General features: G+C 42.1%; 2 protein-coding genes across 3 annotated transcripts in view; one reads left to right on the top strand and one right to left on the bottom strand.

Annotated features, from left to right (window-relative positions):
* The window catches only part of SPAG17 (sperm associated antigen 17), a 236,047-nt gene extending 230,502 nt beyond the window's left edge, over window positions 1-5,545 (top strand). The window contains exon 49 of the mRNA XM_032594369.1: window positions 4,990-5,545. The gene's annotated coding sequence lies outside the window, so the exon portion shown is untranslated. The remainder of the gene's footprint in view (window positions 1-4,989) is intronic.
* WDR3 (WD repeat domain 3) overlaps window positions 1-13,164 on the bottom strand; it is a 31,496-nt gene that overhangs the window by 945 nt on the left and 17,387 nt on the right. For both annotated transcript variants that reach the window (XM_030323819.1, XM_032594370.1), the window contains exons 13-26: window positions 12,218-12,319; window positions 10,473-10,558; window positions 9,947-10,082; window positions 9,194-9,250; window positions 7,824-7,924; window positions 7,494-7,605; window positions 6,909-7,043; window positions 6,581-6,631; window positions 5,530-5,595; window positions 4,940-5,032; window positions 4,420-4,467; window positions 3,475-3,518; window positions 1,702-1,830; window positions 97-190 (exon numbers count right to left, since the gene is read on the bottom strand). In XM_030323819.1, the coding sequence (XP_030179679.1) occupies window positions 97-190; window positions 1,702-1,830; window positions 3,475-3,518; window positions 4,420-4,467; window positions 4,940-5,032; window positions 5,530-5,595; window positions 6,581-6,631; window positions 6,909-7,043; window positions 7,494-7,605; window positions 7,824-7,924; window positions 9,194-9,250; window positions 9,947-10,082; window positions 10,473-10,558; window positions 12,218-12,319 (1,254 nt within the window). The remainder of the gene's footprint in view (window positions 1-96; window positions 191-1,701; window positions 1,831-3,474; window positions 3,519-4,419; window positions 4,468-4,939; window positions 5,033-5,529; window positions 5,596-6,580; window positions 6,632-6,908; window positions 7,044-7,493; window positions 7,606-7,823; window positions 7,925-9,193; window positions 9,251-9,946; window positions 10,083-10,472; window positions 10,559-12,217; window positions 12,320-13,164) is intronic.

Genomic DNA, 13,164 nt, shown 5'->3' with positions numbered 1-13,164 from the left:
ATCACCAAAGACAAGGCACAGCTCACTGTGCTACTTCAAAGTCACACACACACTAGGATTTCCCCCTCATTACTGCATTACTACAGGGATACCTACCCGGACTTGGCTGACTTTTGAAATAGTTGTTTCCTTTAATTTTTCAATGACTGGCACAAGCATTTGGTTACTAGTGATCTGCCCAAAGTGAATCCTAATAGAAAAACAAAACAGTCACGTTACAAAGAGAGGTAGTGCTCCGCTTATCCTTTCTAGAAAAGCAAACAGATAATATCAAAGCAAAAAAAAAAAAAAAAAAAAAAAGCAAAAAAAAGGATTAATTTTACCATATCATGGCAGTATAAAAAATGGCTGAAGATGTTTCCTCTCTACTACTCGCTTTTATCTGATGTCAATTTTCACAATACTATCCTAAAAGTAATGGCACATTCAACTTGTTTGCAAAGCTGGCCCTTTTCCCTGCCATCTACCATGAGGCCGCAGACTTTGACAACGGTATTCTAGGAAAGCTCAGAGAGGAATGAGCGTGCTAAGAAATGCTAACTCAACAAAGGTTTGTTAATATTTCTAGGGAAGCCACAGCAGAAAAGAAGATAGTCACTGACGAGAGAGTCAAACTCCGACCTACAGTACCAAGTTGACCTACAATGAATTCATGTTCCTCGATGCGTAACTCACACTCATGTGTGACCTGTCACAGCTACTTGTAAGGCACTAGGCATCTCCAACCCTCTGATATGCTGGAAATATTCCTAGTGTTCCCCTTAAGATCAGAAACCCCGATTTAGTACCTATGCCAAGCAGTAAGAAATTATTAGCAACATCGTTGAGTGCCAATTTGAGGCCTCATCACTTGCCTCAAATTATAAATATGGCAAGAGACTAACATTAACATATCCCTGTTCTTCTATTGCTACTATCTTGATGGAATAAAAGGAACACAGGATTAAGAGTCATGAAAATAGGTCAATTCAAATACGAATTCTCTAAATATATCTCTTTGTTAGTTTTTTAACTCTTTGGTATTGGCTGATGAGTTTGTATCTTGTCTTCCTAACAGCGTTTCAAGGAGTGTTGGATCTGTCTCTATTCCCGGTCTCTGCTGTAACAGCTGGAGACTGAGGGGGCGGAGATACAAGAGTACACTCTTAAACTACAAACACACTCTTCTCAGTTACACATTAAGAGCAATTCTACATATTTAAGAATAGTCTAATAAACATATTTCCTTTGTTTCTTACTTCCCTCTGGATATGCCCTGATGTTTCCATTTGTTTCTAGAGACCCAGGAAAATAAAGGCACTATTCCAGACGATGCTGTTAGGAGGACAAAACCAAATCCTTTTGCTTACACTAAACAGTTAACAGACACAACGAATGAGGCCAACTGGCCACTCGGTACTGGGCTCTCAGCAAACAGACCAGAACCAGAGCTACTGCAGCCTGGAGGCTTATGCCTACTAATCATCCCTGAGCAGTGCTCCGCCTCATTACTTAAAGAGATGGGCCACCATGACCCTTGTTTAAGGACAAGACTGATTCCACAGCATAAGAAATAATTTATGTCACACAGCAGTGAAATCCTGTAACCATCTCTGAGTCTCAAACATCGGAGTTCCTAATTCCAGTGTGGACACCATCAGTTAAAGTAGCACCGGGGCGGTCAGGCCGAGTAGACACGGTACTCTTTGGAAAGCAGCTTACCTGAGCAGAAAGAAGAGGCACCTGCACAGAAGTTCAATATCAGAGCCCAGCTGGATGAATTCGTTAAAGAGCTTCAGGACGTCTGGGACGTAAGAGAAAGGCAGCACAAGCAGAGACTCTTCCAGCTCGCTGAAGACAAAGAGAATAAGCACTAAAAATGCCATATTTCTTAACCTGCTCAATTTTAAAACTTCTACTGATTTTTCTATGATTTTATGTTTGAATAGATCTTACCCATTCAGAGTTAAATTTAATATTCGTTTATATTTTGGATGGTTCCCTCTTTTCCATGTTTTGTTTTTTACATTTAATATTTTAATCTATTTGTTGCATTCTGGTCCATGGCACGATAGGAGAATCTAACTGTTTTTCCAGATTAACTAATTTCTCCAAAGTCTTTGGTTGAATGTTCCGCCTTTACATTATGATACTTCTTTTACCATGTATTGAATCTTCACATTTTAGACTCTCTTTCAGGGCTTTCAAGTTGGTCCTCCTGACTGACTGATTCTGACAACAATCCTGTAGTGTTTTAGTTCTGCTAATTTTATAGCTTTTTAATCCAGGAGAATCTAACTCTCTCTTGCTATTCTTCTGGTTTGTTTTACTTTTTTTGAACTAGTTCTAATATCATTTCATCAATTCCAATTCCAAATCTCAAGAGGACTTCAACTAGAGTCACCAACCTGTAAATTAGTTTTTTTAAAAAAACAAGTAAATCTTTAGGACACAGAATCTTCCCTTCTAGGAATGTGTAACACTTCCATTCATTTAAATTTTCTTTTACGTTTCTCTAGTGAAGTTTCGTTATCCTCAGGTCTGTTTACTTCTTGTTGTAAGGGACAGATTTAGATATTGAGAATTGTTATGACCTATCAGTAGGTCAAACTCCTAAATAAAACCCAAAGGTAAATCACAAACAAGAAACATGATCCTAAAAATACAGAACAAGAGATATAAAGAATTTTTAGAAACCAATGAGAAATTACTGAAGAGTACAAGACAGGGAAACTAAAAATTCACAGGAAAAAAAGACAAAAGGCCAACAAATTCGTTAATAATTGAAAGAAATTAATATAATACAATACTACCTTTTGCCTCTGAAACTGGCAAAGAATTTTTCAAAGCCTGGTAAAAAGTCATTACAAGCATTCTGGAAAGTAATTCCGTAACACAGACCTTTAAGGAGCTCATGCCCATTGATCAGTTATTGTTATGCTAGGATTCTTATCTTAAAAAACAACAACGAAGATTTCTATGTAAAGGTGTTCACAGAAGCACTACTGCTAACAGCAAAAATCAAAAGCAAATCCAATAGTAATTATCCATGCAATGAGCGTCTTGATATAACGCAACGAATTTATTTTTGAAGAATATTGGTAACATGAGCAAACGCTCAGGAAATATTCTGTGAAAAAGGACAGGATACAACATTATATACAGCAGGATTCCAATAAAAATAAGCCATCGGAAACACACAATCAGAAAAGGTTACCAGTTGGTACTTGTGACTGATGATAGATGCTTTCATTACCCCCAATGTGCAGTAGCACTACCCTTCGTTTGTCCCTAAAATTTCCCTTCATAGTTTAGGAGGAGCCTCCTGGCTCTGCCTCAAAAAGAGCCTTATAATGTATTATTTTCCACCAAAATGCTGACATAGTTCAACTTACATGGAAAATAACCATCAGTTATAACTCCTGTTTATCTCATGGTCAGACAGGCAGTCAGTAAATGTTAGCTGACGAATTGTAACCGTACACTGGGACTCACCTCGACTTGATTCCTTTAAAAATCTCCAACACATAAGCTGAAGGCTATAAAGGAAGCACAGCAGGCTTAGTGATGCCCTGGGTTGGTTTCTACGGAGGCTCCCTCATTCCTATCTCCTAAACACCAGGGATCCCGCTCACGTGACAAACGGGGCTCTAAGAGGGCAATGCATGTGCGGGCTTAGAGTCTGTCACATTTGGGTTCGCAGTCCAGCTCTGCCACTCCCCAACTGTGTTATCTTCTATCTGTGAGTCAGGCCAGTTTCCTAGCAGTAAAATGAGGCTGCCCTGACTCACAGGATGAGTGCGACGAATGACACGTGCATGGAACGTACTGCAGACTGCTCGATGTGCACACACTGTCCCATTTCTCCCCCCTCCTCTATCTGACTGACGTATGCCAACTTTTCCTCCGGAAACCTCAATTTCCAAGTTCATTTACATGGACAGAATCTGCAAGAGGGCTTTGGAAACTGGACAAATAAGCACTAGAAAATACGAGAATGCCATCCAGTCCAACCAAAAAGGATGGCTTGGAAGTTACGCTAAAATGGTCCTTTTGAAATACTCAATACCACGGAAGACAAAAGAAAGTTTTAACGGCAAAGTATTCCCCGATACGTCCAGCCTCAAATCATGCTTCTTGAGGGGCGCCTGGGTGGCTCAGTCAGTTAAGAGTCCAACTCTGATCGTGGCTCAGGTCATGATCTCACAGTCCATGGGATCGATCCCTGTGTCAGGCTCTGGGCTGACAGTAAGGAGCCTGCTTGGGATTCTCTCTTCTCTCTCTCCACCCCTCCCCCACTTACACTCCTCTCTTTCTCTCAAAATAAACAAACATTAAAAAAAAAAAAAAATCATGCCTCTTCACTTCCTACTTTGCCTCTCTTGTCCCTGAAAGTAACCTCTGAGTAACCAGGGGGAAGCTGTTAGACACTCTACTCACAGAGATGTTGCCATAGGCCATCAGGATGGGGTTGATGGGAAGAGGAACCTATGAAGAAATTATTAAATCACGTCATTAAAAAACAAGACTTGGATAGGCACTATCGCAGGGCGACAATCGTACTCTAGTTTTGAAAAGGGAAACCCTACAAATTGAAAGAATATAAAACAATGACCAGGACTTTTAGTTTTAATAGTGCTGATGAATGAGTTGGGACAATATTTTATGTGGAAATCTGGAATGGTTACAGTGCCTCTGCAACCAAAGCAGGAGCAGGAGTTTCTACCCAATATAATGGTCACCTCAGTCTGGAATTTCCTCTCTTTTGCTTTCCATTAAAACCAAGCTTCCCTCCTCCTAGGCCCTCAACTCCTTCTTTCTAATACTTGAAATAGGAAAGACTCTATTACATTTATCTCATTTGCAGTTCTGGGTCAAGAACGTCCTAAAATGATGGTTTTCATCTCAGGAATTCCATTTAGACACGTTTCTGAGAGTGTAACTTCATGGACTATCTCACCTCTTTCCCTGCAGCTTTACAAATGGCTTTGTGTTCCTTCATTTTTGCAGTTTCCTCTCGGTATAGCTCGACAGCCTCCATGATCCTCTCAGCCTACACAGATGGCGACAAAGGACAGACATCATTGTCACACGCCCCATCATCCCGGAACACTGCAACCAGAAGACCTGACTAGAGAACTACCAGATAACTTGAATCCGTGTAATAAACACGTGTCAGTAGAGTACCAGACAGCCACTTGTAGACGTCTTTGGTTTTTCTTTTCTTTCTAATTTACAGGGAGGACACTAAGCGTCTTGGATTCAGGTGAGACCGTATGTACATGCACTCAGGGAGCAGGGCAGCTCCCGGCACCTTAGAGGTGCTGCTTCCAGGACACTGGGGAGAATGAGCTCTCCTTTCTACAAACCATCACCGACTTGGCACTACTTCTGTCCTCGGTTACAAGGAAGGAAAACAGGGGTTATGATCTCCACCGACATATTTCATCAACTCTCTGCCACAAAAGGGCTATCTGGTTGACAAAAACTTTTCACTGAAAAGTTGGGATCCTCTTTAAAAATGAGATACTACATTCTGTATCAACGTACCGCTTTGACCGTTTCAATAGTTTTCTTTCCAGTAAAGTAATTGTCACCTTGAGTCTCTCCTGGAACCTGCCAGAAAAAAAGAGATCCTTGACAATATTGCTGAGAGGCATTACAGAACTAATTAGAGGCACCTGGGTGGCTCAGTAAGTTAAGCATCCGACTCTTGAATTTGCCTCATGTTGTGATCTCGTGATTTGTGAGATCAATCTGCACATCGGGCTCTAGGCTGACAGCGTGGAGCCTGCTTGGGATTCTCTCTCTCCCTCTCTCTCTGCCCCTCCCCTGCTTGCACACGTGTATGCGCTCTCACTCAAAATAAATAGACATTAAAAAAACAAACAACAAATTAATCTTATATCCAGAAAAGAAGAGACATCACTATAATAATGGTAACATGGTGTTACCAACTACTGTTAATAGGGTACTTACTAAGTGCCAAACATTGGCAAGTATTTTATATTCATTATTATGAGAATATCCTATTCTACAAAAGTTTAAAGAGAATGCCCAAGGGAGCCTGGGTGGCTCAGTCAGTTGAGTGTCCGACTCTCAATTTTGGTTCCAGGTCATGGTCCCAGGGTTGTGAGGTTGAGCCCCCCACTGGGTTCCACACTGAGTGTGGAGCCTGCTTGGGATATTCTCTCTCTCTCTCTCTCTCTCTCTCTTTTTCTCTCTCCCTTTACTCCTCCCCCACTAGCATGTGCTCACATATTCTCTCTCTAAAATTAAAGGCAAAAAAAACCCCACAAATTCCAAAACCTTTTGATTTTTATTTTTGTTCTATGATTCCATGAGGCCTCCTTAAAAAATGAAACAGAACAATAGCGAGAATGACAATCATGCTTTACCAAATTTGGTCAGTCATTTGTCCCTCAAAATCAGGATATACAGTTGAATCAAACAGGACTGCACAGACAGCGTCCTGCATGAGCTGGTGATGACTTCAGCATCTGATCCTAATTCTAATTCCATTAGAAATTCTTGAAACTAAAGTAAATTTGAATAAGATAATTACAGGGCTCAATCTCAGAGTCCCAAAAGATTTACTTACTACTGGCTGGTCTTCTTTGGCCACGCTCTCCTCATATTCTGCTTCTCTTTGCTGTCAAGAGAGAGAGAGAAGTTAATCTGGAAGAAAAAACATGGTCTCTACATGAAGTGAAATGAGACTGAAAAGCTGCTTCTTTCAAAATGCAGTCCCCTAATAGCATCTCTCTCTCTGTGTGGCTGCTGAATCGGTGACAGTAGTGCTGGAAACATCTCCTGGAGGTCCCTGGATTCGCACTGGCTGAGGGGTGGCCACACTAGACAGAACGCCGCGGCTGGGACAGCAGGTCAGATACCCACCAGCACCTCCGTAGCCAAGCCTAAGTCCTTACCATCTCCCTTTCTTCCTCAAGAATAAGAGGCTCCCTTGTTCTCTCCCAAAGTCTCAGAGATTTGTCATGGGACGATGACACAACATAGTCTCCACTGGGGCTTACAGCCAAGCACCAGATTTCCTGGTGGTGCCCCTGGAGAGAAAAGAAACAAAAACAAAAACCCTGAGAAGAAATACCTTATTCATTGACCGATACCTGCTCTACATCAGTGGGAGGCCCACACTTGATCTTAAAAGTAGTTCTGAAAGGGGGGCCCGGGTGGCTCAGTCGGTTGAGTGTCCGACTTTGGCTCAGGTCATGATCTCACAGTCTGTGGGTTCGAGCCCCACATCAGGGTCTGTGCTGACAGCTCAGAGCCTGGAGCCTGCTTGGGATTCTGTGTCTTCCTGTCTCTCTGCCCCTCCCCAACTCATCCTCTGTCTCTCTCACTCTGAAAAATAAACAAACATAAAAAAAATTAAAAAAAGAAAAAAAGTAGTTCTGAAGTACTGAGTACTGAGTAGTAAAGTTCTGAAGTACTGAGTACTGAGTAGTAAAGTTCTGAAGTACTGAGAACTGAGGAAACTAAGCAGCAAGAGTCACCTCCAGAGTCTGTATGTGTTCAAATTTGTCCGCATCCCACTGCTTAATCTTATGGTCCTTCCCAGCGGTGAAGAAGAGGTGGGACTTGGGTACGAACTGGAGGTACATCACGCTGAAAAGTGAGAGAAGGGAGCAAATGTCATCAAATTCCACATTAGTGAAGAGTCTCATGCACATAGTTTTGAAGAGCTAGTTCTAGAATGCCTGATTATTTATATTTTAGAATTTTACATTTATGACTGTCTGAAAACACCAAAATAACAGACACAGAGGCACAAGGGAAATGATACAGGTGACGCAAAGGGACGTCTTTGAAAAGACAGCACCTACCTGTCATCGTGCGCAAAGAGAGACTTGTGGCAGTCCCCGAAGTCCAAACCCCAGATTTTCACATTCCTGTCAGCAGAACCAGTGGCTATTAGTGTCCCATCCTACAAGGAAGAGAAGTAAACTGTTACTTTGCTTGACTATCAGAAACCCTACAATTAGACTACCTAGAACATTTAACCCACTTTTTCTGGAAACAGTAAAATCAATACCAAACAATTAATTTCATCTATCAAGAGCACCTACTTCTTTGTTTTTATCTAAGGTTGCCTTTAAAAGCTTGTTGAGTGAGAGCAAGAACTCTGCGGCTCCACTGGGTTTGTACTGCTGTAGGGTGGTGGTGTGCCGTGATGTCAGTTACCTATTTACGTTGTTAAACACATAGGAAGAAGAATGTCTAATCTCTGTCCTAGGATTTGGGGGAAGAGGGAGGAAGAAGGAAAGAAGAGTCTGGGAAAGAACCTACTGGAAAGTTTGCAACCCAGCCTTTTAGCTCATGTTCCTGATCTCTATTTCTCCTATCTTTCCTATCTCAACTTCTCATTCAAATGGTTGCCAACATAAGAACACCGGAAAACGGGGCGCCTGGGTGGCTCAGTCGGTTAAGCGTCCGACTTCAGCTCAGGTCATGATCTCATTGTCTGTGGGTTCGAGCCCCACATAGGGCTCTGTGCTAAGCTGCTCAGAGCCTGGAGCCTGCTTTGGATTCTGTGTCTCCCTCTCTCTGCCTCTTCCCCACTCACACTCTGTCTCTCTCTCTCTCTCAAAAATAAACATTAAAAAAATTTAAAAAAAGAACACCGGAAATACTGTGTGACACCTACCTACTGTTAACGCATGGAATTCAAACAGCTAGAGCACGGGGCTGATCCCTTTCACACAGACTAGATCGTGTCTTTAAACACATTATTGCCACTCTTAGCCATAACTAGACATTGCAAAAATATGATTTTGGTCAAGAGACTAAAAGTATACAGATAGTGCAAAATATGGTAAGTGTCCAAATACGAAGCCAAGTTCCATCCTCCTCACCAGCATTATCCTTCAGAACAAAGGGGGAGCCTTTTTTAAAATCGTATTTTAGGGCGGTCTACCAATTATAGTATTTTAGACAGCAAAATACTATCTGGAAAATCCACAGTGGGGTTAGTTTTAAGGATTAATTAAGACATTTGTGAACATATTCTGAAAGTACTAAAGTAATATACATATTTAAGGTACAATTATAACATATGTCATTTTATGGCTTTTTTGGGTGAAAGATTAACAATAGGATGAAAAAATACTCTGAAGTGAAGATAGCAAGCCAAGAACTAAGAAAGTGCTTTAGAAAAGACAACTTGTTTCTGAGACACTGTTTACATTTTACTTACGTAAGAGATGTCCATGCATATAACAGGCAGTTTGTGTCCATACAGTGAGAGAAAAAACTAAGTATTAAAAAGAAAAGAACAAATAATTCACATCTATCTATAAAATATAGGCACTGTTTGTTACAAGTGGATCAAAAATATAACTTTAAAATATAATAAACACTGTTCTGGATTGCTTTATATTTCCCGAGTAGACAAACCACTGAAGGCAGCTCAGCCTGGGTCCAGCACGCGGACCCTGCATGCACCTGCCACGAGTGCTGCAGTGCGGTGGAGCCCGGCATGCCCCTGACGCCCACTGCCTCAGGCACAATAGGGCACAGGGACATTCACGGCACCTCTCAGCTGAAAAGACTTTGGGCCCTCGCTTCACAACAATGTTCCCAGGTCAGATCCAGTCCTGCCGACTCGGGGCCCAGGGCCCAGTAATCTTCTAGTTTTAAAAGCAACCCAAACGATCCCGACATATAGCCAAGTGTGGAAGCACTGCCCGGGAGACCCAACAATGCTCTTAAGCTACTGGCTGCAATAGGATTTTCTGAACTTACGAAATAAAACTTGCCTCAAGCAAAATTTATGAACCAAAGGGTTCTTTAAAACTCTGGCTTTCCTAGTGCACCTAAAATGTTTTGATTCCCGTATAAATTTTTAGAAACCTACCACTGCTGGGCACAGTTAGGGCCACTTTACAGTCTCAACCCAACCAAGGTCAGTCAGAAAGACAGAAACTATTTGCAGGCATAATCACTGTACCTTTAAAGTGTCAACATAGAAAATTTTCACAGTACAGTCCAGCAAAGAGACAGCCAACAGCTTCTGATTGGGAGAGTAACTGACACAAAGAACATCTTCATCTAGTTGCAAGGTTCGGGTTTGTTTCACAGAAAGTCTAGCAGGACAGAAAGCATCAAGGGAAAAATTAATAAATGAGGGCTCTACAAAGGCAGACAAAAATTCCAAAAAGTCCCTGGAGCACAAGAGAAATATACATGTCGGGTGCCTGGGTGGCTCAGTCGATTAAGCGTCCAACTTCCGCTCAGGTCATGATCATGCAGTCTGTTGAGTTCGAGCCCTGTGTCGGGCTCTGTGCTGACAGCTGGGAGCCTGGAGCCTGCTTCAGATTCTGTGTCTCCCTCTCTCTCTGCCCCTCCCCCACACATGCTCTGTCTCTCTTGCAAAAATAAATAAACATTAAAAAAAAATATATGTCAAAAACCCATTCAGTAGTTCCCCATTTTCACTCTAAAACAAGGACACAAATTAAAAAATGTCTACTCACCTCTTCTGGGTACTATTCTCATCTTTTACCAACTCAAAATCCCAGAACTTGACAGATTTATCTGCACCACCTGTCACAAAGCCACGCTGAAAATCAAATGACATTGCAATTAAAAAATATTTTGTTACGGAAACTTTGATAAGACGACATCAAAATAGCATAAAAGACCATTTGTATTTAATGGCATGGGAGAAGAATGAAGAAAAATGTGGTTTCCCTAACCCCTCTCCTTGCTCTTTTGGGGCGGCAGCCACAGATCTTATTTGAAAATTCCTAGCAGGAGCTAATGTAGACACAGTAGCTAGGGGAAAGTTCTAGCTATACTTTCGTTCAGCATCAGGAGGACTCTGAACACTGTAGGGTCTTTTGCTCCACCTAAGAAAGCACCAGTCAAAAGAAGTTGCTGCTAATAAAATGGTTTGACAAATATACACAGACTAGATCATCTAAATAAGTTCATTCAAAGTATTTCTCAGAAGGGTATAAATTTATTCTTGCAATGTCTCTGCGTAAAATACATTTGAAATTGTTTTCTAATATAAAGAAAATCAGTCCCATGGCATTGTAGTGTTAAACTCTATAGAACACAGGTCAGAAAGCTAGATTGCAAGTGTTTATTGTGCCATTTGAGATTTGTAACATAGGAAACAACCTTACAAGGACTCTTGTGATGCTGAAATGACCAAGACTATCTAGCTTCTAAAACCATTATGAAAGAATAAAGGATAAGATGGATATAAAAATACTTTGAGAGGGGCAACTGGGTGGCTCAGTCAGTTAAGCGTCCAACTTCGGCTCAGGTCATGATCTCAGGGTTCGTGAGTTTGAGCCCCACATCAGGCTTTGTGCTGACAGCTCAGAGGCTGGAATAAGCGTCCAACTTCGGCTCAGGTCATGATCTCAGGGTTCGTGAGTTCAAGCCCTGCATCAGGCTTTGTGCTGACAGCTCAGAGCCTGGAACCTGCTTCGGATTCTGTGTCTCCCTCTCTCTCTCTGCCCCTCCCCCACTCATTCTCACGCTCTCTCTCAAAAATAAATAAATGTTAAAAAAAAAAAAAATATTTCGAGAGATAGAATCCTAGATGTTACTACTATTTAAACTTTAAATGCTGTTTTATTCTGACCACAGATGACGTAACCTGCTCTAACTTCCAGATTCCGTTTTTTCCAAAAACAGCTACTTTCAGTAGATGGTTTGCCACTATCGAGAAGGTTCAAGTGAATGGGCCACAAGCTCTTATTAAAGTATTGTCAAAAAACATCTCAAAATGCTGACCAACAGCACCATTACTAGAATAAGCATACAGTTCTCCAAGGTGACCCCTCACAAGGGAAGCACCCTGTTACTGACTTGAAAGGGCTGATATGTTTGCTACAAACACTAGACTTCTAGCCTCGTGGATGTAGGGACTGAAAGGAGAAACAGAAAGTCTACTGCATCCTCTGCACTTCATTGCCCAAGGAAATAGTTCCTTTTAGGAAGCAGCACAAAGCACTGGTAAAAATCATGAGGCCAAGTAATCTGATGTCATGCAGCTGAACGAGAATTCACTTGCTACGACACCTATCTGTATTATCAGGCACATGATATGCCACCACGTAGAAAATCTCATGATTAGACAAAAAGTTGGCTTTCTTTAAAGATATCCTGAAGAATCTTTGGCAGACAGCAGGAAACGCTGATGCAAGCAACGGGAAAGGCAGCTAGTGTACGAAGTCCGGATCCAAATGTCTGGCTTAGTTACCTGATCTGGAGAGAGAGACAAGGACCACAGAGCTCCATCGTGTGCATCTACTGTCTCCAGCAGATTTCCTGAGGCCAGGTCATAAAGCTGCAGCTTACCCGTCTGTGGAAGACACAAAATGAGCACAGCTCCAATGAGCACATCCATACCCTCTAAGATTCATGCCTACAAAATTTAGATGTGGCCAACTGCTTGTGAATGGAGCGCACGTTCCGCGTGGTGAGTGAGGCCACTGATGCGTGGAGCAGTCTCTGGCAGGGTTGCTCTGCTGCCCAACGACAGGGCCTGCGGCCTCACAGTACTGGGCTCATCACTTTCACTGGTCCCTCAACTTCAGAAGGGCAACAGCATGGCCAGAGGCAAACCAGGAGAAACACAGCAGCAAATGCTCCTAAAAACCTTTCGAGTTAAAGCAATTTTAAATGGTATCTGGCTTAACCCACATTTCTCCATCTAGTTTTGGTTTCCTCCTCTCCAGTACACCGACAGTGAGAAACAGAAATCTACCTACAATGCTAGGGAGGGCAATGGACTTAAAAATAAACTGCAAAGGCTTAGAAAACAATGAGACACACTTCCTGTTTAGAAATTGGGATATGCCACGGTCACAATACCAAGCGAGGAACACACACAGCAGCAAAGCCCGCTCTATGATGGGCTTCTGCAGGGGAAGGGGGGTGCGGAGAGCATAAGGTGGAAGGACTGGGGTCCCAGGGCTGACTACTGCTGAATTCACCTCCAAGAGCCCATTTTCTCATCTGCAAAATGGGGCTTATAGCAGCAACCTCTCTAAGCTGCTGTGGGCATTAAATAAGATCACGTATGTTAAATGATCAGAGACTGGGCTGGGATGTGGGGGCTGCACTTTAGTCATACAGGTAGGTGGACTTGGAAGGTACTCACAACATGCTTTCCTAACAAAAACAATACAGGGACGTTTGTTGAAA

The sequence above is a fragment of the Lynx canadensis genome, chromosome C1 (assembly GCF_007474595.2).
Source record: "Lynx canadensis isolate LIC74 chromosome C1, mLynCan4.pri.v2, whole genome shotgun sequence".
Classification (NCBI taxonomy): domain Eukaryota; kingdom Metazoa; phylum Chordata; class Mammalia; order Carnivora; family Felidae; genus Lynx; species Lynx canadensis.
This window is presented reverse-complemented; position numbering and strand designations above follow the sequence as displayed.